At 36.6% G+C, this 21,734-nt stretch overlaps 1 protein-coding gene across 4 annotated transcripts in view; it reads left to right on the forward strand.

Moving 5' to 3' along the window:
- The window catches only part of ATAD2B (ATPase family AAA domain containing 2B), a 68,436-nt gene that overhangs the window by 18,886 nt on the left and 27,816 nt on the right, over window positions 1-21,734 (forward strand). For all 4 annotated transcript variants that reach the window (XM_065730647.1, XM_065730648.1, XM_065730650.1 and 1 more), the window contains exons 5-18: window positions 267-369; window positions 880-988; window positions 2,181-2,297; window positions 2,858-2,933; window positions 3,976-4,074; window positions 5,188-5,299; window positions 6,133-6,248; window positions 6,982-7,156; window positions 7,887-7,975; window positions 9,095-9,254; window positions 10,174-10,264; window positions 15,943-16,254; window positions 19,437-19,569; window positions 21,085-21,271. In XM_065730647.1, the coding sequence (XP_065586719.1) occupies window positions 267-369; window positions 880-988; window positions 2,181-2,297; window positions 2,858-2,933; window positions 3,976-4,074; window positions 5,188-5,299; window positions 6,133-6,248; window positions 6,982-7,156; window positions 7,887-7,975; window positions 9,095-9,254; window positions 10,174-10,264; window positions 15,943-16,254; window positions 19,437-19,569; window positions 21,085-21,271 (1,879 nt within the window). The remainder of the gene's footprint in view (window positions 1-266; window positions 370-879; window positions 989-2,180; window positions 2,298-2,857; window positions 2,934-3,975; window positions 4,075-5,187; window positions 5,300-6,132; window positions 6,249-6,981; window positions 7,157-7,886; window positions 7,976-9,094; window positions 9,255-10,173; window positions 10,265-15,942; window positions 16,255-19,436; window positions 19,570-21,084; window positions 21,272-21,734) is intronic.

Genomic DNA, 21,734 nt, shown 5'->3' on the forward strand with positions numbered 1-21,734 from the left:
CGTAATCTTTAGCTGGTATTCTGTAGGTTCATCTTCCAGTTGATTACAGTTTTACTGCAGTTGGTATTTTACTTAATAGCTTGATTCAGAAAGCTACCTTAACATTTTCATATTTTAAGTCATTTGTATAGTTAGTCATTTTGTTGACCTTGGAATAGGCATAGCAGACCATAATTAGATATACTAAGCTATTGGATGATAAAGAGTTCTGTGTGTCTACTGTTTTAAGACTTTTTTTTTTTTGCTAACTGTTGCTTATATTTCAGTACTGCTGAAGCTGTCCTACAGGAAATGGATAATATTAACATCAGGAGAAATAGGCGGTCTGGGGAAGTAGAGCGGTTGCGAATGTGGACAGATACAGAGTTTGTAAGTGCAGCATTTCTTTTCTCTTGAATGAAAGCAGTATGAAGGGAGATCACATTTCTTTTTGTGATGTCTGTGGATGCTCATCAGAGGATAACATTAGAAACTTGCTGAACTTGAATTCAGAAGAAATTCATGGAAGTGATATGTATTATGGCAGAATATGAAATCATATGTTCTTCATTGATTAGAATTGATTACTGTGGCCATCTGATTTGCTCTGGTGGTTCTCTGCTGATCTGATGCGTGCTGTGGCAGTGTGATAAGAGAACTGTCATCTGTTTTGTTCCCTAAAACAGTCTCACTCATACTGTTGCTGCCAGTGTATTAGATAAACTCTCAGTATCTAAGCTTGTTTTAATACTTACTGAAAGAGAGTGCTTAGGTAGTCTACCTCTGGAGGACTCTGCTGAAAAAACAGTTTGGGCCTAGAAATTACATAGTATTACTGAGCTGTGCACTAACAATGTGACGTGGGATTGTACTGATTCTGTATGTGTTCTTTTATTATAGGAGAACATGGATATGTATTCACGAGTAAAAAGAAGAAGGAAATCTCTAAGGAGAAATAGCTATGGGATTCAGAACCACCATGAGGTGTCCACAGAAGGTGAAGAAGAAGGTATGGATTGTACAGGATTGTAAGGGTTTGCCTGAAATATTTATAAAACAGTGTTCTCCTCAACCTAAAATAGCAATGTGTTACACTGCAGAGAATAATTTGGTTTGGGATCTGGGTTTGGAGCTATTGAACAGCTGAAGTGCTGCAAAACTGAAAAAAGCAAATATTTAGCGATTGCTGCAAATAGTTCTTTAAATAAAACCAAATTTATCTGAAAATAGTACAACAAAGCTTGGTTTCTAAATAGGTGTCTTCTACGTTCCTTTGCTTGTGTTTTCTGTATCTCTAAATGAAACTTTCCTCAAATTCCCTCTAACAATCTTGTGTGTATGGAACTGGCATTTATTGTGTGTACCCCACAACTTAGCATGTACTAATTGACTTACTGTCTCTCAAATAGTGGATGAGTTACCAGGAGTGTCTAATAAGGCAATTCTGCATCTTTTGTGAAGGTATTAACTGAAGTCTCTGTTTTCTGTCTTCTGAGTCTTAGAAGGCTTGTCAAGACAGCTGTACTTGAAGTTCTGCTTTTTAAAATGTTGCTTGAAAATGACCAGTGGCTTCAAAAAATGTTGGAGAAAGAATGGATAATGGCTCACACAAAGGCATGATCAACAGCATGCTCAGTTTCCTTAGGAAGTCAGGATCAAACTTGGCTTTGGGAATGCATACAGGGTAGAGCATAGTGTCTTTTGATTTCGTACTGAAACTTTACCATAGGAGGTTAGGTCTCTACCAGTTAGTAAGAGTGCAGTCTTAATTCTAAGATCCAGGGACAGAAATACAGATCGTATTAATAGTTGGGTCTAGGTAATAACATTATTATAAAGAGTGCTCATTTCCTTTGTGTAAAACTTACACTGTGACTCTTACAGTTATTTCTCTGCTGTGTCAAATATTGATTTTTTTTTCCCAGGCTACTGTGTGAAAAGAAAGAGAAGAGATGCATTATTCTTAACTTGAAGGATAATTACTGAAGGAGAAAGATAGCAGTTATTTGCAGTACTTCACAACTGAAACTCATCATACTTACTTTTGTCTGTTGCTTTTCCAGAACTGTCTGTGGAAAACTGGAAGAAGCTAATTAATAGGAGGGGAATGATTCTCAGTGTCCATTAAATTGTTAATTTTAGGATGAGAATAGTTGTGATATTAAGAAGATGAGTTTGAAATTTTTCTTCTTTCAAAACAGAGTCTCAGGAAGAAGATGGAGATATAGAAGCAGAAGAAGCTGAAGGGGAAGAAAATGACCGACCGTATAATTTAAGACAGAGAAAAACTGTTGAAAGGTATCAGGCCCCTCCAATAGGTGAGGAGCTGGACCCTGATAATACAGTTCTACTTTGTTTATTTCCAAGAAACTCCATGGGTATGGGAAGGGAATTCAGATGGCTGCTCCTGATGCTGAAAGAGTTCCCATGCAAGTGCTTAATGACTTCTGTTCTTTTGTGTTCTTGCTCACTGTGTCAGTGTGATTACTTGGAACACCAGCGAAGTGTGAATTGTGATGGCATCTCTAGTGCTTGCTGTCTCACTGAACTTTGCACATGCTGCCTTGCACTGGCCTGTTTTGGAAAGAAGTAGTTGGCAAGAGATGATCTCAGAAAGGAGTCATAAATAATTACATAGAAAAATTGCTAATTGTTTTGTTTTTGAGTGATAAACCTAATTTATAACTAGATAAATGCATTGCAGTGGTAACCACCTATTACTTCAATGAGAAATGTCTTAATTTGAGCTATTAGAGAAACTAGTGATAAAATTATTGTTAAGGGAATAAACTGCTATTTTTGTAGCTCCATTTAGATAAATTTATTGGTTTTTGTTTTTTTTAACTGATGTTACAAACCTGTAACTTCTTTCATTCAGTGCCAGCTCACCAAAAAAAGAGAGAAAATACACTGTTTGATATTCACAGATCTCCTGCAAGAAGAAGCCATATCAGGTAATTGTCAGTCTTGGTACAGTTGTTTGCTTGGTGCATTTCTATTATCTTTTGATTTTAGAAATGTTCCTGAGTTGTTCATTTCATTCATGCATATGGATGGGTCTTGAATTACGTCTCACGTTCAGATCCTGATCAGCACAGAAAAGTGAATTTCACAGTATTTCATAATAGCAGTAGAAGTTTTGTGAGGAGGGATCTGAAAGCAAACTGGAAGCAGGTGTGCTGCAAGTACCAGAAAAAGATCTGTGCACTGCATGCTAGCCTTTTCTTTAAGGGTTTTTATTTAGTGTTTAATTGTAAAGCAGCAGTTAAAATAATGCCCCTCTTCTGTTCTGCAAGATTAAAAAAAGAGTAATTCCTTTCTTTTCATTCAAGTTGCAAGTAGTATTAGCATTTTAACACAATGTTAGCTGAAAATTATTTTGACTTTATCTTTTGTGTCCGAGAAATCTGTGATACACCAAGTTCTCTTGGATGCAATTGAACGACTTTTACTTAACAAACTAGATTAGATTGTTTTTGTGAGAATGGTTTCCCTCAGAGCTTTAGAAAGTTCTAGTCAGTGGCAGAATCCTGATATCCTTTGAAATATTAATTACAACTTATAATTTTGGAAAATGTTCCTGTTGCTTATAGTGTGCATATACAGCGTTTTGTTGGATAATCTCAGGACTTTTTTTGCAAAAAACAGCTCATCAGTGGATTATCATGTTCATACAAATGATGCAGCTCACTGTATTCACTAAAAATGCATGAGTTACTCTATTAGCCAATTCTTGTGACCACATCTTATAAGAACTTGCTGTTCTAGTGATGTTCATGTTGATATTGGATATCCTTGAGACAGTAAATGATGCTATCATCCCCTCCTCCTGATTATTTTGATACTTATTAAAGCTGGAATTTGGATGTGTCTGTTATACTGAGCAATGTAGCATTTGTCCTTTCAATTTGATTTTTATTAAAAAAATAAAAATCAAAGCGTGCTGTTCCACTGTGAAAAGGACAGAATTTGATGTTTATTTTGCCATTTAAATAGGAGAAAGAAGCATGCCATTCACAGCAGTGATACCACTTCCTCAGATGAAGAACGTTTTGAAAGAAGAAAGTCTAAAAGCATGGCCAGAGCAAGAAATAGGTACAAAATCATCTTTGGTCTTTAGGAGGGTTTGATTTTTATTATGCAGCAATGAGTAAGCCACTGCAAAGTGACAGTGTTCTGTTGTAACCCAGCTAAATCTCTCTCTCAGAAGACGTTAACAACTCACATCAGTTAAAGACATGGGTATTGGTGGTGTAAGAACAAACAACCCCACCCCAAAAAATGACCAGGAGTTACATTGCTACTTATTCCCAGCTCCTTGAAGCTTATACCCAAGTACTACCTCCTTCTTCCTGTACATACATTCTAAACACAACAAACAGTATTCTGACCTTGCATTTTTTTCACCAGTTAGTAAACAGATCTTCCATTTTGAACTGCCACAGATAGGTTAGTAGGAAAACTAAGAATTTTTTTTTCCCAACTACAACAGAAGTGTTGTAAAACCCTAAAAGTGTTAATTGCAAGTATAACCAGTGTGTTACTGGTACCTTTCTTCCTCCCTTACTGGGTATTTCAGCTGGTGGAATACCTAAGCATTTGAAACTTTACTTTATATAGTGGATCAGATGGATGAGAGTTATGGCTGATTTGTAAATCATTTTTTTTACTTTGACTTTTTTCTTGAAATTTTTAAACTAAATATTTTTTTAATGTTTTCTTTACTCTGATGTGTTCTGTAAATGCTTTTCTTACTATACTGAATTTATTCATTTCATCAGTGCCAGCAGATAGTGTCTTATATTTTTTGCTCAATGTTTTTTCTGTGTTTAATCAAAATGCATCCACTCTAGCTTTACAGACTGGAATACATATACAAGCATAACACTATGTTTAAGGAACTCCTTATTACAGAAGAATAGTTACCAAAATATTAGTTTTTATTAACTTATCAAACCAGGAAGGTCATCTTATGTACTCTCAATTTTTAGGGATACTCAAGAGAATTTGTTCTTCATTCTGAAGTTCTTTTAACTGAGCATGATGATTCTTTTTTCTTCATAACAGTTTTGAAATTGGATGAAAATTGCTTGGGCTGATGTCCGTTTTAACTCAGTAGATGAAGCCATTCAATCTCTTATCTTTGCCCATTTCAGCAATATGATTGAAATGAAACAATATTTGATTTTTGTTCTTGTGGTTGAACAGGTGCCTGCCTTTAAACTTCAGAGCAGAAGACTTAGCTAGTGGAATCCTGCGAGAACGTGTGAAAGTTGGTGCTAGCTTGGCTGATGTTGACCCTATGATTGTTGATAAATCGGTAAGTTCAGTTAGAAGTCTTCTTTTCCTTACAGCAGTTATGTGTAAGTGGAATTCACCACAAACTCTTATTGAAGTAGAAGTAAATTAATTATAAACTATCTGGTCTTTTTTTATGGTTCAAGGTTTGTTGTCTGTTTATTATTTTGTGCTAAAAAGCGCTTGCTTTTGTCCTCTAAGTAATCATCAGGCTGCATATAGAACATAAATGAGCTAAAATATCCATTTCTCAACTTTATTTCTTTGTTTATAGCCAATTTTTGAATACTGTTGTACGTGTGATATCATAAGCAGTGCAGAAATAGGTGTAATGTCCTGTTTGTTGGTGGTGCTAGCCATGGTCCTGTGCAAACTTCATGCATGGTGTTTGTGTGGATCTTCACTGTTACCTCTTAACAAGCCTGGCTAAAGGGAATGTAGTCCAGGAACCCTCAGTTTGGTTCAAGATAAAACCTGTTCAGGAGCAATGATTTATGTTTATTTATGGTGTGTATCGTGAAGAATCTGCTATATTATTAGTAGAATGAAGTCAATGTCTGGAAGTACTTAAGGTATATTCATGGTATGGTGTGCCTGAGCTTAAAACTGCCATATCTCTGTAGGAGTCCAGTCAGCGCTGGCACAGTTAATTTGCAAACCAGGTAAACCTCCACCTCAGTCACTGATAATTGTCGTGGTCAACTTTTTAAACTTCAGTGAACTCCTATTTTAGTATAGTTTTTCTGGTGAATCATTGATGTTTGTGATTTTTCTTTGAGTATGTTGTCTTGTAAATAGAGACTGTCTATGAAAAGCTCTTGCTTGTACATGCTTTGTTGTTTGTTTTTTTCAAAGGTGCGTTTTGATAGCGTAGGAGGATTGAGTCATCACATCCTTGCACTTAAGGAAATGGTAGTGTTTCCTCTTCTCTATCCAGAAATATTTGAAAAATTCAAAATTCAGCCACCAAGGTAGGTGTATTTGCTCTTTTTTTTTTTTTTTTTTTCCACTAAACTGAAGTACTCTTCACTTGAAAGTGTGTAGGAGAATGCTTCTTTCCTTCAAGTGTTTACAGTTAAAACAGACTTAGGTGTCTGCCACTCTACTTGTCTATCAGAATGTAATAACGAGAATGAAGAGCTACAAAAATCCAATTTACTTTTCTTATGGTAAAGACAACTTCTTTTGTAATGTAGTTGAAGAAAGAATTCAGGTGTTCTATTGAGGCAGCCTTAGTACCTTGAATTTTTTTTGTTGATTTCAATCTTTTTGTCAAATGATTGGCTAAATTAAGGTAAGTGCATTTTTTTCTTTTAATAGAAGTAATGTCAGTAATGTTTTGTTATAATTCAGCTGTTTTAGTGTGGGATTTAAATGGGTACACTTAATCTGATTAAATTGAATATTTTGCTATATTTTTGTCATTTTGAAGGAGTAAGTCTCTCCAAAGAAGTAATAAAAACTGTCTGAAGGGTTAATACTTGAGGAGTTACTTAACTAGAGTAAAACAATCCTTTTGAAGCTTATACATGGAAGCATAAAGCAAACATAGATTTTATGAAATTGTGTTTAATACGTTAAGTAGTAATATTAGAACTTAAGTCTTTCTTCTCCAGGCTCCCTGTCTTCATTATAAAATTTGACTTGGAGTTTTTCAGGAGACATAAAATAAGTTTGTGACTGTGTTGATCCATTTATCTTCAGGGGCTGTTTATTCTATGGTCCTCCTGGAACAGGTAAAACCTTGGTAGCTAGAGCTCTAGCTAATGAATGCAGTCAAGGAGACAAAAAGGTGGCTTTCTTTATGAGGAAAGGAGCAGACTGCCTCAGTAAGTGGGTTGGTGAATCTGAACGTCAGCTTCGACTCCTTTTTGATCAGGTTAGAAAAAATACATCTTGTGTGTATTCTTTTGCTTTTTTTGTTGTTGTTATTATATCTGCACTGTGTTCTAGGCAACCCAAATTATTTGCAAATGAAATTTAGTACTAAATAGCTTATGTATTTAGATGAAGTAATAAATGAATGTACAAATGACAGCGTTATTTTGCTTTGAGAACTGAGAAGAAGATGTTTCTAAACTTGTCAATATTAAAGGACAGAATACTTTGGGTAGAAATTGGAAGAAAAAAGAAGAGTGAGTTTGAAGTTGTCTGTCATGTAAGGGAGGATGCAGGAGTGCATCTGCTGTGTGTGCATTTTAGTACCCTCATTTGGCTTGGAAAATGATGGACAGGACAGTCTCTTATCAAGCTGCACAAACATGCTTTTTTTCAATCCGATGCCTAAACAAATGGATTGTGTGCAGATAAGATACTGTTTTCTGTAACTCAGTGTAAGGTGTCTCAATTTACAAGCACTGCTGTCTTGAATCTCTCAAAGAGTAAAACTGATACACTGGTGCCATCTTGCTTATTCAAAGGAGAATGCATCTTTTTTCCTTTGAAACAGTACTGTTGTTGAAAATTGTATTCTACTTTCAGAATACACCTTTTAACAGAGGAGTTTGTGTTAGTTAAGCATGTTATTACTTGGTAAGAAGAAAGTATTTTTGATGTTGATGGAGTAATTATGAATTAATGGTGAATTCAGTTCTTTTTTTGCACCCCAGGCATACTTGATGAGACCCTCTATAATCTTCTTTGATGAAATAGATGGCTTGGCTCCTGTTCGTTCTAGTAGACAAGATCAGATTCACAGGTATTTTTTTTTTGTGTGTGCTATCAAGAAATATACGTTACAGAATAGAATGTCATGATTTGGAGGGGACCTTCAAGTATCATAGAGTCCAGTTCCTGGCTCCACACAGGATCTCATTAATTTGGTAAATTCTAAAACGTTAATTTTATTCAGTTTACAAGAAGGATTATTACTTTTGCATGAGATCTGTTACAGTAAAAGGACAGATTGCTGAGATTTTTTTTCTCCGGAAAGCCACCTTTTTTAGCTTTTCAGACAGACTGCAGTTGCTGGCAATCAACTTGTAGCAGTGTTAACCTGTTAGCTGAAGTATCAACTAAAGTTTGGTTGCTGGTTTTGTACTATAAACAGATTATCTGTTGCCAACCTGATAGAATAATCAGCTGAAAATATTTATATTTTGAGATTTTCAGTTGTAATGTTCTGTGAATGAACACCTCTGTCCTTTTGAATACTGGATGATGATGTGGAAGTTTATGCTGATTTACTTCCATAATCTTTTTTTTTTATTATTTACAAATTTACTGCTAGATGTACTTTTTTTTTTCTGGTTGCCCTCAATCTCAGTTTTGCTGTGCCCCTTATGGGAGCATGGTTATGTTTTTCATACTGTAGGCATATTTGTACACATTTCCTTTGACTCAGATAAGGGGAAAATGAAAGAGTTTTGGGGACACTTTGCTGGTTTATGGGGTGTATGTGGCTTCATTTTGATGCAGCTTTCTTCTGCTCAGTGCTACTCCACTGCCTGATTTGCTCTAAATGAGATGATGCATACACTGTTAATGGATGGAAGAGGTCTCTTTAGAGTCACAGTGAATGAGTAACTGAGCTCATGTTCCCCAAAATGTTTTATGAAGTTTGGGTTTCTTGTAGTTGTTTGTAGTTCTTGGAGTTGTAATGCTAACAGTAATATAGATTGTATCAAAAGAGTTCTCCTTGATTTGAAACTTGAAATAGTTGCGCATAGATATATATATATATATATATATATATATATATATATATTTATAGTTTCCTTTGACATATAAATATGTTGAAATTACAAGTGAAAGACCAAATATTATTACTCTGTACCCTATAATTTTATTTACTTACTTATTTCAAAAACTCTTCTAGTTCTATAGTGTCTACTCTTCTTGCCCTCATGGATGGACTGGATAATAGAGGAGAAATAGTTGTCATTGGTGCTACAAATAGACTGGATTCTATAGATCCTGCACTCAGGAGACCTGGTCGTTTTGACAGGGAATTTCTTTTCAACTTGCCTGATCAAAAGGTAAGTCTTAGAGTAATTGTTTCTTGTACATAAAATACAGACATTTGAATATCTGACAACCAAGCTCATAAAAAAGCAAACTCCATTCATTCTTGTGAGTATATTTAAATTTTAGGAAGGCTTTCTAGTGAAAACACGTTGATAGTGTATATAAAGTTGTACTGACGTCCAAATCTTCAGAATACAGTTAAAATAAAAGCAAAGGTAATTTGTTTGCATTCAACTGGATTGCTTAGCTAAAACCTGAGTTTTTGCATGGGTTTATATAAGGAATGTCAAATGCTGGGATTTTGGACGTTACAGTAAGAGGAAGTATCTTTGTATGTGCTACTGAGAGCACAAAAATTAGACGTGAAAACATGGAAGGTAGTTTACTGATGGCAGGAATATTTCAGTTCCTTGTTCTAGAGTTTTAAAAGCTCAGCCTTAATATTGCATGAATTCATACTTACCTATGTGCACAACAAGTTAAAAATAAACTTATTTGGATTCTTTACAGTTCTGAAATGAAATACCTTTGCAATTCATGTGTATATACTGTGCTATTCCGCAAAAATATAATTGGTGAGGCATTTGGCAGTGGGAAGCTGTTAATCACATATACGGCATATAAACATTCAATTATGGTAATTCCAACTAGAACATGAATTGTGATCAGTTCATGGGTAGCACTGGTGTTGATAAAACACCAATTAAAATATGTAACTGGTATAATGGAAAGATTACTGCTTCGATGTGGCATTTTAAGAGAGAGGAAAACCTTTGTCTGGAAAATCTTTGCGTAGTAATTTCTATTTTATGCACTTCAGGGATGTGTCAAAAAGAGGGAAAATAAATAGATATTTACTTGAATAAATAATATATTCAAATCTTCCAGCATGGGTTTGGCTTGCTAACTTCCTTTTCATTTTTAAATCAGGCACGAAAGCACATTTTACAAATTCATACCAGGGATTGGAACCCCAAACTGTCAGATCCTTTCTTAGGAGAGCTAGCTGAAAAATGTGTTGGTGAGTGTTACCATGTTAGTACTTCTGTGCTACTTCTCGTATAGATGCCTTCTCCTCTGTGTGAAACTCAAAGTTTGATAAATGTATCAAGATATTTATTATCTTTAAGTTTTTGAACTTTTGCACTTTCAAAAATGCTATTTTTTTTGTGGTAAAACATGCTTCTGTCTTATGGAACTACAAAATGAGTAGCTAGTAGTTGTTTGACGTTAAAGTAATATCATTTTTCCTTTCTGCAACTTCCACTTGTCCTTAAATAGGGTCCATACCCACAGAAAGAATCAAATAGAAGTGGGAATTGGAGTCATCAGGTAGACTTCCCATTAAAATAGAATCTTACAGATGGGGTAGGGAGATGTGTTTGGGTTTTTTTATCTGTCTACATATGGACAAAAATAAAAAAATCTGTACTTGTTTTTTCACTGACTGGCATGTTCTCCTCTGACAGAAATCCCACAGTCTGCTCAGCCTTTCTAAAGGTGATTTTTTTCTTTACAGATTGCTAGCATAGAACAAACCCAAAGTGTAGATATAGGAGGGGGTGGAGGGAGAAAAACGTTGCACCGTGAGTACGTTAACTATACCTTTGGAGCGCCCAAAGACTTGCTGTACTGAATGGAGGATGGTTGTTCAAGATAAACCTGCTGCTTAAAAGCTAATCAGAAATAAAACCAAATATTTTTATAGTGAATTTAACAGAGGAAGTGACCCTAAAACACACACCACAAATCTCTTCTCAACAATTTGTCATGCAAAGATGAATCCTCTGTCAGTCATCTGCTTGGAGAAGCACTGAAGTTCTCAGACAAAGGACGGTCTCAAATATCTGTGCATTGGAACCCATCATCAGAGAAATAAGAACTTTAAATTGAACATCAGTCCATTCAGTCAGCTGCAGTACATCCGAATTATCCTCTTCATCCACAGGGACATCTATCATCGAAGCAGCATCCCTCCGCTTTTGATGCACAAAGACCTCAACATCTTCTGGTGAGGAGAAAACATAACTATCCAGCAAACTCCAATTTAAGCTTTGCCGGGTATAAGACAGCATGTGCCAAACCCATTTCATGTAAATTCTGCTTGATCTGTGCAAAGACCTGATGCTGCTTAGTGGGAGAGAGGGGAGTAGTTGGTGTAAAACTCAGTTGTTTTCTTTGAAAATTCACCATATTTTTGTGTTGAGAACACAATCATGTTTTTTAGAATTTCAGACCGTCCATAAAGCTGTTGGTAGGTTTGATCAGAAGGCATTCTTTGTTCTCAGTAAAACCTGTTCTGTGGAGAAGTCAGCTAATCAAAGGAAATGCCCCTTCTCTGTTCTCTTTGGCTTTCCTTTTGTCCAGCTACTGTGCACTCGATTTTTCTCAATTCTGTGTCTTGGAATTTAAATGTTTTCATACATCCAAGATTGAGACCTTTTGACTATTACAAAGATCTTTTATAAACAGTCGAAGAGTGGTTTATCTTCGTCATCTTGAGATGGCATCATCATTCTGTAAGTGAAATCTGCAACAACTAATATTTAAGCAGGCATTCCAGATTCTCTGTGTCCCTGCAAATTCAACTTACTAGCCCACTTCTCACATTGATAAGAATATGTGCTGGTCTGTTTCCTCGTTGGTACAGCTTTTTTTTTCTTTTTAAAACCTCCCCTTGTGTCCCTGAAAGCTTCCTACACCCAACAGGCTTTTTGCACAGCATGGTTTATACCTCTCTCCAATTCAGCAAGCTTGGCAACACTTAACTTACAAGCATGTGGATCCTAATGAAGAAACCTGCTGAAATACTACCAAAGCAAATGACTTTGGGAAAGCAGATGTATGTGTGACTCAGAACCTTTTAAGACTGGGGGTACAATTTTAATGATAATACAAGGGAAAGATTCCAGGACTTATGCAAAAAGAAAAAGTTATTTCTAGGGCTGATTTTATCTCAGGTGTTATGGATGCCTTTTACAACATTTCTTTGTATGTGAGAATTAAAGAACTCACTTCACTGAACTACCACATAATGCAGTGAGTGTGTGACAAGTGACGCTGCTCGGGGAGAACATGGAATTACTTTGAAGATCACAGTGATGTCTTTCTACTACTGTCAAAAAGCACAAGTACTTAGTACCATTTTTGCCACGTAAGTGTGTACTGGAGATGGCCCACAGCAATCCTGAACTTTATAATCTTTGCTCATCTATTGTGCTTGCTTTATTCTGAATGATAACTTCCTGTAGTAGAGAGGCTGTTAACTCAGTCTTGTAGGAAGCAGAACGTGAAGTGTGAATGCCTTCACCTTGCAGATGAATTTTTTCACAGTGTGAAGAGCATTATTGAAATGACGTTAAATAGAATTGTGAAGAGGTAAGCCATCGTACTCAAGATACTTGTTAAACTTATTTTTGAAGGGACACTTTGTGGCAAAATAGAATCTTGTTAGATCTTCCTGTCCTAATGTAATGTGGGAGAAGGAAGTTAAGATTAGTTTCAGCTTTTCATAGCTTTCACAAATGTATGAAGAACATGAATGTGTAGAAAGCATAGTTTTTCATTTCTCTCACAGCACTGAATTTTGATGAACTTATTTTTCTCTATTGTAGGAGTTGTAGAGAGGTGCACTGAAGAAACTGGAAGAATCATAGAATTCTTTGAGTTGGAAGGGATCTTTAAGGCCATGTAGTCAAACTTACCAGCAGTGAACCGGGACACCCACGCTAGATCAGCTGCTCAGAGCCCTGTCCAGCCTCACCGTGGGTGTCTCCAGGGGTTTCATAGCTGTTCATGCAAACTGATTTTACTTAGGGCTTCCAACACCTCTCTGAGCAACTGGTTTCAGTTCCTTACTGTAAAAGCAGTGGTTAAGATCATTAAGTTAGATGTTCAGCCTAGCTAAGGAGTATTTTTTCTAGTTTTTTGGGTGGATATTGGGTCAAGGAAAGCTTAGAGAGGATGTAGTATCTGCACAGTAACAGTAAAGTATGACTTCGGGATTTCAGTGATCAAAATAGGAAACCTGTTTTTTGAAAGCTGAACTTGAAAGTAGTTAGCACAGTGTGGTGGTGATAGGTAGAGCAATGGGGGGTTCTTGAGAAGAGTACTTAGTTTTTTGACTTGTTAAGGTGTTGCCAGTATATTTTGGCTACCAAAGTGAACATACTTTGTGACTTCTTCAGAATGGAGGTGAATGCACTGAGCCTCGATTCAATAGTGTCAATTTAGACAAAAATAAATTCAGATTACTTAATCTAGGTATGACTCATTTTATTTATTATTCCCTTTGACAGAAATTTACTTGTTTTTTTCACATCTCAATCAGTGTATGTTTACTTATTAGGATCAAAAAACTCCTCAGTGTTTCACAAGATACCATTTTTTTGCAGTTTTCGTGTTGCTAAAATGGATGAACAGTGTACACAAGAGGATCCCTCAGAAAGAGACACCAATTATTATTCTTCAAATGTAATTGCTTTTGAGAAATGAAAAATAGAAATGGAGACTAATTGTGTATCTGATCACCTGAGAACGTAATTTTAGAAGTAGGCTACAGGCTATTATTTCCTAATTTTGCAGTTCCTTGGAGATGTGCAAGCGGTGATTAAAAAGACTGTTAGAAAATGGTATTACAGCATTTATTAATAGAAAAATTGGAAAGGACTGAGCTTCTGAGCTGCTGAATCTTCTGTGACAAAGATGCTAAACTAGTTTTTAAGGCAGCAGGCCACTGGAGTTCTATGTATCTCCTGTACATCTTCGGTTTATGCTTTGCTTTAGTGCCCCTAGGTGTGTTAAATTCAGAAAGCTTATTGCGTGAAAAGTAGACTAATATGAATGGGAAAGTGCTACCTCATGTTGAACAAAGCAAAACTTGGATAAAAAGTCTGTTTTTGGTTTCTTAGATGGACTTGTAGGTACTGCTTAATAAGTACGTGTGTTTGATGAAGTGTGCCTGCATGGTTTTGATTTTGTGATGGGGGTTAGTGCAAATAAATAAATAACAGCCTCCGTACTGAAAGTAATTACTTACCCAGTGAGTAATATACATAGTTGTATTTGAGCATATTCCAAATGTAACATGTATTTATTTCATTTTAAGGTAAGTTGTGAATGTGAATTGCTGGCTGCTGCTTAGAAAACTGTCAATGTGTGCTCATGAAGTTTACACGGTTATAGTGACTAACTTTTCTGTGAACTCAGCTTAAATGTTGTATAACACATCTGATATTTGTGGTGTTCTTTCTCTGCGACTTTGTCTTGAATTATGTTTGAATGTATATGAGAAACTCAGTGGAATTCTAAGTTGCTATCCTGTATTGCAAAACCCAAAATATTGTAACTAAAGGATGGGAGTGAAAAACTGTGTTTCCCCCTCATCTTAATTCCCTTTTTATTTTTTTAACTTTTTAATTTTTCAGTGCTGTATAAAATCAGCTTTGTTCCTTTTGCTGTATTGATTTTAATAAAACTATGTATTCCCATAGCACTGAATGAACAACAGAGGATGGAGAGAAGCAAGGCAGCAGGCTTCAGCTTTGGGACTTGGTGCTGCCAAAAAAACTGATACAAAAATAGAGTAGAAAAAGTATGAATGGGAGGAGGTGGGGCAGGAGGAAGGAAAAAAGCCACAAGACTTTACGTAGAGAATTGATGAATTAGTTTCTGTAAACTGTGCAGAGCTCTGAACTTAGGTGACAGTACCTCTGCACAATATGCAACCTTTTCCTGCAGTGACTGTGTCCCCCTGGAATAATATTTAAAGTTTTTTGAGAGATGGAGCTATCGTGCTACAACACACAGTGGTGTATTGATGTCTCTTGCTGGGGGATATGGGAGAATTTGTACAGTACTCTCTGGCTCTGGGGGAAAAGCCCCAAGCCACTGAACTGCAAAAGCCACAGAGGTATTAAGTCCCTAAGTATTTCCTAATTATCAAATCTGTGGTTCTTAGTAATGATGATTAAGCAGTTATGCAAAGCCACCTGCAGATACTTGGAAGCTGGACTGAATGAAAATTGTGATGCTTTTTAGTAGCTTTTCTACTCCTAATCTTATTGGTAGTGTTACAAAACTGAAAGAAGTCTGAAACATTTTCCTCAATGGTAAAAGCTGCCATTTTTCTGAGAGTCTACGTAGAGTGTGCTTTTTTTAACCAGAGATTTCTTCTCTTCATTATTGGTTGTTTTTTTCTTTATGGTGCCTGTTTTTTTTTTTGGTCTGTAATAGTTCGGTGTTCATCCAATATAACAAAATGACTTTGCTGTTAAGAAATATATTCATGTAGAGATGTTAAGTTAAGCAAACTAAAACAACAACAAACATACAAAAGCAAAAACCCCAGGGCTAGCAGCTTACAAGTGGCAGGCATACTTGAGGAAGTATTAAGAATAAAAGGAAGAGTGATGACAGACTGAAAACCATGAGCTGAAGATAAATGCTGTGTAGTGAAAACAGAGGTCATTTGAGCCGTCGTGTAGGATTCATTTCTGACTGTATTTCAGTGTAACTGTACATAATTTCCTGATATACAACACTGTCACTGGATTATGGCCTGGCACGTTTTGGCAGATGCTTTGTGGACCTTGACAACAAACTATTACTGATTGTTTTTAGCTGTAGGCGTGCTTGAAATGTATGCAGCACAACAGTGCTATTTCATGGAAGGTTGTTTTGTTTGTCTTTGTACTCTAGGGTACTGTGGGGCCGACATAAAAGCACTTTGCACTGAGGCTGCCTTGATTGCCCTGAGACGACGCTACCCCCAGATTTATGTGAGCAGTCAGAAGCTGCAGCTCGATGTTTCATCAGTAGTTCTCAGTGCACAGGATTTTTACCATGCAATGCAGAACATTGTGCCTGCTTCCCAGCGTGCTGTGACGTCTTCAGGACATGCGTTATCTCCCGTGATCAGACCACTGCTGGAACGTACCTTCACTACCCTTCTTGAGGTTTTACACAAAGTGTTTCCTCATGCTGACTTTAGCCAGAGTGACAAAAGTGAAGGTATGTGGGTTGTCAGTTGACTTTCCTGTATTGCTAGCCTACAACCCGATGTGTGTTTGCTTGAGTGTTATGTTCAAAAGTAAATGCAATTTGCTTGTCTGTTACCTAATTATTTTTGCAGATTTTACCTTGCTGTGGCATTTAACAAACTAACCTTTGTAGACCCATATGCTATAGGTTTGTGTTATCTGAAAAAAAACAAAACAAAAAAACCCCACACCTTTAAGTGAGTTACAGTTTAAATGAGAAATAATAGAATGTAATCAGATGGTATAAAAACTAAAAACAAAAAAAACATCAACAACTAAACAGTCTTTTTCAGCATGTTAGGACCTAGAATTGATGCTCCTGCCTGAGTGTCAATTACCTGTTCTCAGCTGTTTGCTTGTTAGTGGGACAGAAGCAGGCTGCAAAGGAGTTCAGTGTGGAGCTCAGAGCTCAGAAGTTGAGAGCATAGGTTGGACAAGATCCCTGGGCCTGTGGGGTGATCATCTATATAATGAGGAAGTCTGAGCATTTTTTCACCTTGAAGTGCCTGATACACTTCTGATCCTGGTTAGCAAATTGAGAACTATTAGCTGTTGTGTCAAGTTAGCTTTTTTATGCCAAGTTAGTGAGTGAAATCCAGTGCACTAGGGGGTCAGAAGTATGCAAGGACCCTCCTGCAGTGGGAGCAGTGTGAGTGCGTTAGGAACACAGAGAGTAAGAAGGAATGTGACTGACTGTTTTGACTGGCAGTGATTCAATAGGTTCTGCATTTTGTGTTCTTGGAGACATAGTTAGCCTTGTCATTTCTTAAGTTGAATGTTGAAATTACTTTGGTTTTTGATGTCTTTTTATTCTGACATATTATTTTTTTACTGTTTGTATTTGGAAGAGCCCTCATCCCCCTGGCATTATAAACATTACTTGTGGTTGTGTGTAATTAGGCTATTTTCAAGTTAGTCATAAAGCAAATCTGTGACAGCTATGACTTCCTGTTCCAGAACATGCTTTCAGGCTGCACGCCAGGCAGCTTAGGCTGAGCATTGGGCTGGCTTCTGGTTCTACCAGCCCGGCTGTGCATTTTTGCTCTCTCCTTTGAATTTCATGTACACATAAGGCTTTTTGATGAATTGTTTCATTGGCAAACTCATCCAAAAACATATTTTGTTGGGTTACTTCTCTGCTGACTGGGATAGCTAAAGGTTTCAGGTGTGGAGTTGGCCTGAGGTGGGATCAGGGGGTGGTGATGAGTTGAGGGAAGTGAACTAACTTGCAGCAGTGGTTGGATTATATTGGTTTTTCTTGAATCCAGAGTGGTTTAAGAAATTTGTTTCACTCCATACTTTTTATCTTTTGATAATGCCCAATTTAGATACTGTTGTTATTAAAGAGTTGAACTAAACATCCCTTTCTTTGTTATAAAGTTCTACTTGAGAATATTCAGCACGTGAGCATAAGACATACCCTATGGTCTATGTGTGGTATAACAAAATTTCTGCACCTTGAGTTCTGCAGTGCTTCAAGAGTTAGGAGGTCTGGATCCAGTTGGTTTGAAGGGCTTCTATCTTTGCCCTGAGTTAGATATCCAGCAACTTTACCTAATCCATCCCGATATGGACTTGTTCTTGAAACCTGATTGGGATCTGCAGGCCTTTGTTATCTTCACTTTATGAGGCATGGTTGTCCGAAGTGTGACTGCATTGCTGTTTGCCAAGAGATTTGTCATATCGTCATCATGTACTTCTGTTGTCTTAATGCTTTATCTGGGACTGTATGTCTAGATGGGTAGCTGTTAGGTGGCATTTCTGTCCCACTTTGTCAATGCTGCCATTACTGATTCAGGGTAGTAATACCTGTGCTGTGGTGGGTTGTATATTTGAGAATAACTCTTGTATCTCTTTATTTAGTGCTTTATTTTCACAGCACTCTGTTAGAAAGATGATTGTGGCCAAGTTGGGGTGTTGCTGGGGTCCCTGGTGGAGCTGTGGCTGAGCTGCTGTCCAGCTTGGTCCATCCAGTGCAGAGCGTTTTGTTGAACTCTGCACTTGTCTTACTGACTGTTTTCACCCTGTTCATGCAAACTGATTTTACTAAGGGAATGAGAATGGTTTGTTGAAGTTAACATAAACTAAATTCCTTTTCAGGGTGCAAATAAAGATCCTCATAGCTGTTGATTTTCCATTATCTAATAGCAGCAGTTTATTCTTTATCCTACTGTAGCCCTGATAGCTAATTTAGGAGAACCTAATTTTCAAATGGGTTTTCTGTTAACTGGTTGGTATGGTTTAATACCGTACTTACATTTTTGCATTTTTTTTGTCCCTGGAGGCTGTCTTTAGAATATAATCGGTCTTTTAGCTTTTTGTTTCTGAAGGACTATGTAGAAATCACTTAATTATGTTAATATATTGGAAAAGGAATTAAAATAGATTGAATTACAGAATATGAACTCAGTATGTGGCGATTTGATGAGGGGAAATGGCCACAAACTGAAGCATAGGAAGTTCTGCACAAATGTGTGTGGGAACTTCTTCACAGTGCAGTGATGGAGCACTGGCACAGCTGCACAGAGAGGTGGTGGAGTCTGCTTCTCTGGAGACGTTCAGGACCTGCCTGGATGCCTACCTATGCAACCTGGGCTGGGAGCTGCTTGGGCAGGGGGTTGGACTGATGATCTCTGGAGGTCCCTTCCAACCCCTACAGTTCTGTGATTTGTTTGTGGTGGTTTTTTTAGTTGTTTTTTTCAGTAGATTGTCAGAGTATGTGAAACAGTTCCTTATAAATGCACTGTCCATGTGGTCATGCAGAGGATAATTTTGGACAAAGTGTACCTGTCAACTTTGGAGAACCCATATTAAAGAAATAAATACAAAATTCCTTATAGTCTGAGGAATTAAAAATTTCATAACTTCATCCTTGAAAAATCTCTGGCAGTAAAATAAAACTAAATGAATCAATTCATAGCAAGTTGAACATTTTTTTTGTGAGTAAATTTGTAATTATGATTAGAATTCTGCACTATTTAATTTGATTATCTTTGGAAGTATTTATTATTCTGTGTTCTTACATTTTGACAGTTAAGACATTTTTTTTTCTACTCTTGAAAATAAGTGTTGTAATTGAAGAAAATTGTAATGCCTTTCCTTGTTTGTTGTGGGTATAAGTGATGAGACTAATTAATGTATTTCTTGGAACAGATGTACCAAGCCTAATATTAGATGATAGTGAAGATGAGAATGCTTCATCAATTTTTGAGACGAGCTGTCCCTCAGGATCACCAAAGAAACAGTCATCAGCTGCTATACATAAACCCTACCTTCATTTTACAATGTGAGTGTTTCTCTAACTGTCTATAACCAGATGGATGAAACTGTGGCACACTTAGATCAGCAGAGGTAATAAAGGAGTGGTGGCAATTCAGTTCTGTGCTAAGAAAATATAACTGCACAGATAAGAAGTTTTAGATCGAAATGGTCTTAGGGAAGGCCACATCCTAGAGACAGCAATCAGAAACAGTTTGGTACAGATAGATTTATCTTAGAAGTAAGGATCTTAACAGCAATTCTCGATTGTAACAAGCAATATTGATTTGTAATACCACACATTGGGAAAAGAGATACTGAGGAATATTTTGGAGGGGGAGATTTAGAGGTTTACTTTGTGGGAAGTATTACAATGACAGTAGAGATTATTTGCTTTGTTTTCCCCTGAAGTACTGTTGAGCTTCAGTGTATGCAGTTGTTTGGTTAAATGATAAAATAGTTTTGAGTTTTTTAACGTTTTTTTTTTCCTTATATTTCTTGGGAAGTTTTTGGGAAATGGGAATATGGACAGGTTGTGTGGAATTTGGCTGAATCCTCCCTGTTTAATTTGAATTGCCTACAGTAATTAATTGTAAAGTAACATTTCTTTGGTTTTTATTTAGAGCTGTTTTAGCCTGTGTTCTGTGGGTTCTCTGGGGAGTTTGCTTAATAAAGGAAATGAGGTTAGGAGAACTGCTCAGCAGTAGTACTGTTCAGTAGAGCCATCTTGTGGAAAAATGCTTAATTTTTTTCTGCTAAAAAAGGATCCCAGAGCAGTGTTTATGGAAATCTGTGCTTAAAAATAAGGATGTAATTTCAAGTAACTTATCTTCTCTAAGAGGTGTGTGGTCAAGTATTCTAATACCAAATTTAAGGTTTTATTGTGAGAGTGGGAAGGGGAACGTGGGGCTAAAAAATAAGGAAGAAAAATAAAAATGTGTGCATATGTGTCTGAACAAAATAATCTGAGATGTAGTTATGCTTGAAGAATATGCTTGAAAGTTGTCAGAAAATAGTAAGCCTGAAATGAAGTCAGCTGATCTTATTTCACTGATTGATGTGCTGATAAAAACACCTTAATGAGAGAAATTGCAAGTTAATTCCTTTCTTTCATAATCAGTTTGTATAAATAGAAAAATCTCTTCTGAAATTCCTGAGGTTACTGTAGAGATGCTTTGATACTTCAGGTGAACTTCATGTGACTAAATAGATATCTTGACTGAAAGTTTCTATATGAAACATCCATATGATGTTGTATAAGTTTAATAGGTGCACAGCTCTGCAGATGAATTTGAATAAAATTGTTGTGAAATTAGATCAGTAGACAAAGCTTGAGTTACTTAGAACTGAAGCATTTTAGAGTTTGTTGAATCTTTTTAGGCAGTTGTAGGAAACTGTTTTCCATTGCTTGCTCTTTTGGATTCTTAGCAAACAAAAGACCCAAAACAAACACCCTGGCATATTAAAATGAAGCAGTGATTGAAGTTACATGTATGTCCATTGATAACAGTGGCATGTTAATTCTAACTGTTGTCTGTTACAGGTCAGCTTATCACCAGCCAACCTCTTACAGACCGAGATTACTGCTAACTGGAGAGAGGGGTTCGGGTCAGACTTCACACCTTGCTCCAGCACTATTGCACACTCTTGAAAAGTTCTCTGTACACAGGCTAGATCTGCCAGCACTTTATTCAGTCAGTGCCAAAACACCTGAAGAATCGTGTGCACAGGTGACATTTAAAATTCTCTTGTAATAAGTAACTGTTGTAATTCTGCAACAGATCAGTAGCATCTAAATAAAGGCAGCTGAGTGAAATGTTAGGTATAAGCCAGATTTTCATAGGCTCCTTGTATTTTGATGTTTAAAATAAAGGGCTCTCCGGGCAGGTATTCAGATCTTTCTGACTGGTAAGAGTTATCATAGTTTTAATGTGACCTTGCAGGCACATACCTTATCTTGAGTGAACAGAATCTGGGTTTTTGGTTCCTAATTCTCAATTTTAGTAATTCATATATAAATTGTTGTGTTGTGGTTTTATGCTCAATTACTTACTGTAAATGCTTAAATATGCAGTGAATTTTATGGTGTGTAAAGATAGCAAGCCAGATTAATTTTTATATTGGTTGTTCAATCTTGGCAAGCCTTTAAAACGTAGGTGAGAAGCAGTATTTTTCTAGGCCTTACAACATTGA

Source organism: Cyrtonyx montezumae, unplaced genomic scaffold (genome assembly GCF_038088225.1).
Source record: "Cyrtonyx montezumae isolate F1298 unplaced genomic scaffold, pur_monq_1.0 scaffold_13, whole genome shotgun sequence".
In the NCBI taxonomy this organism is placed as follows: domain Eukaryota; kingdom Metazoa; phylum Chordata; class Aves; order Galliformes; family Odontophoridae; genus Cyrtonyx; species Cyrtonyx montezumae.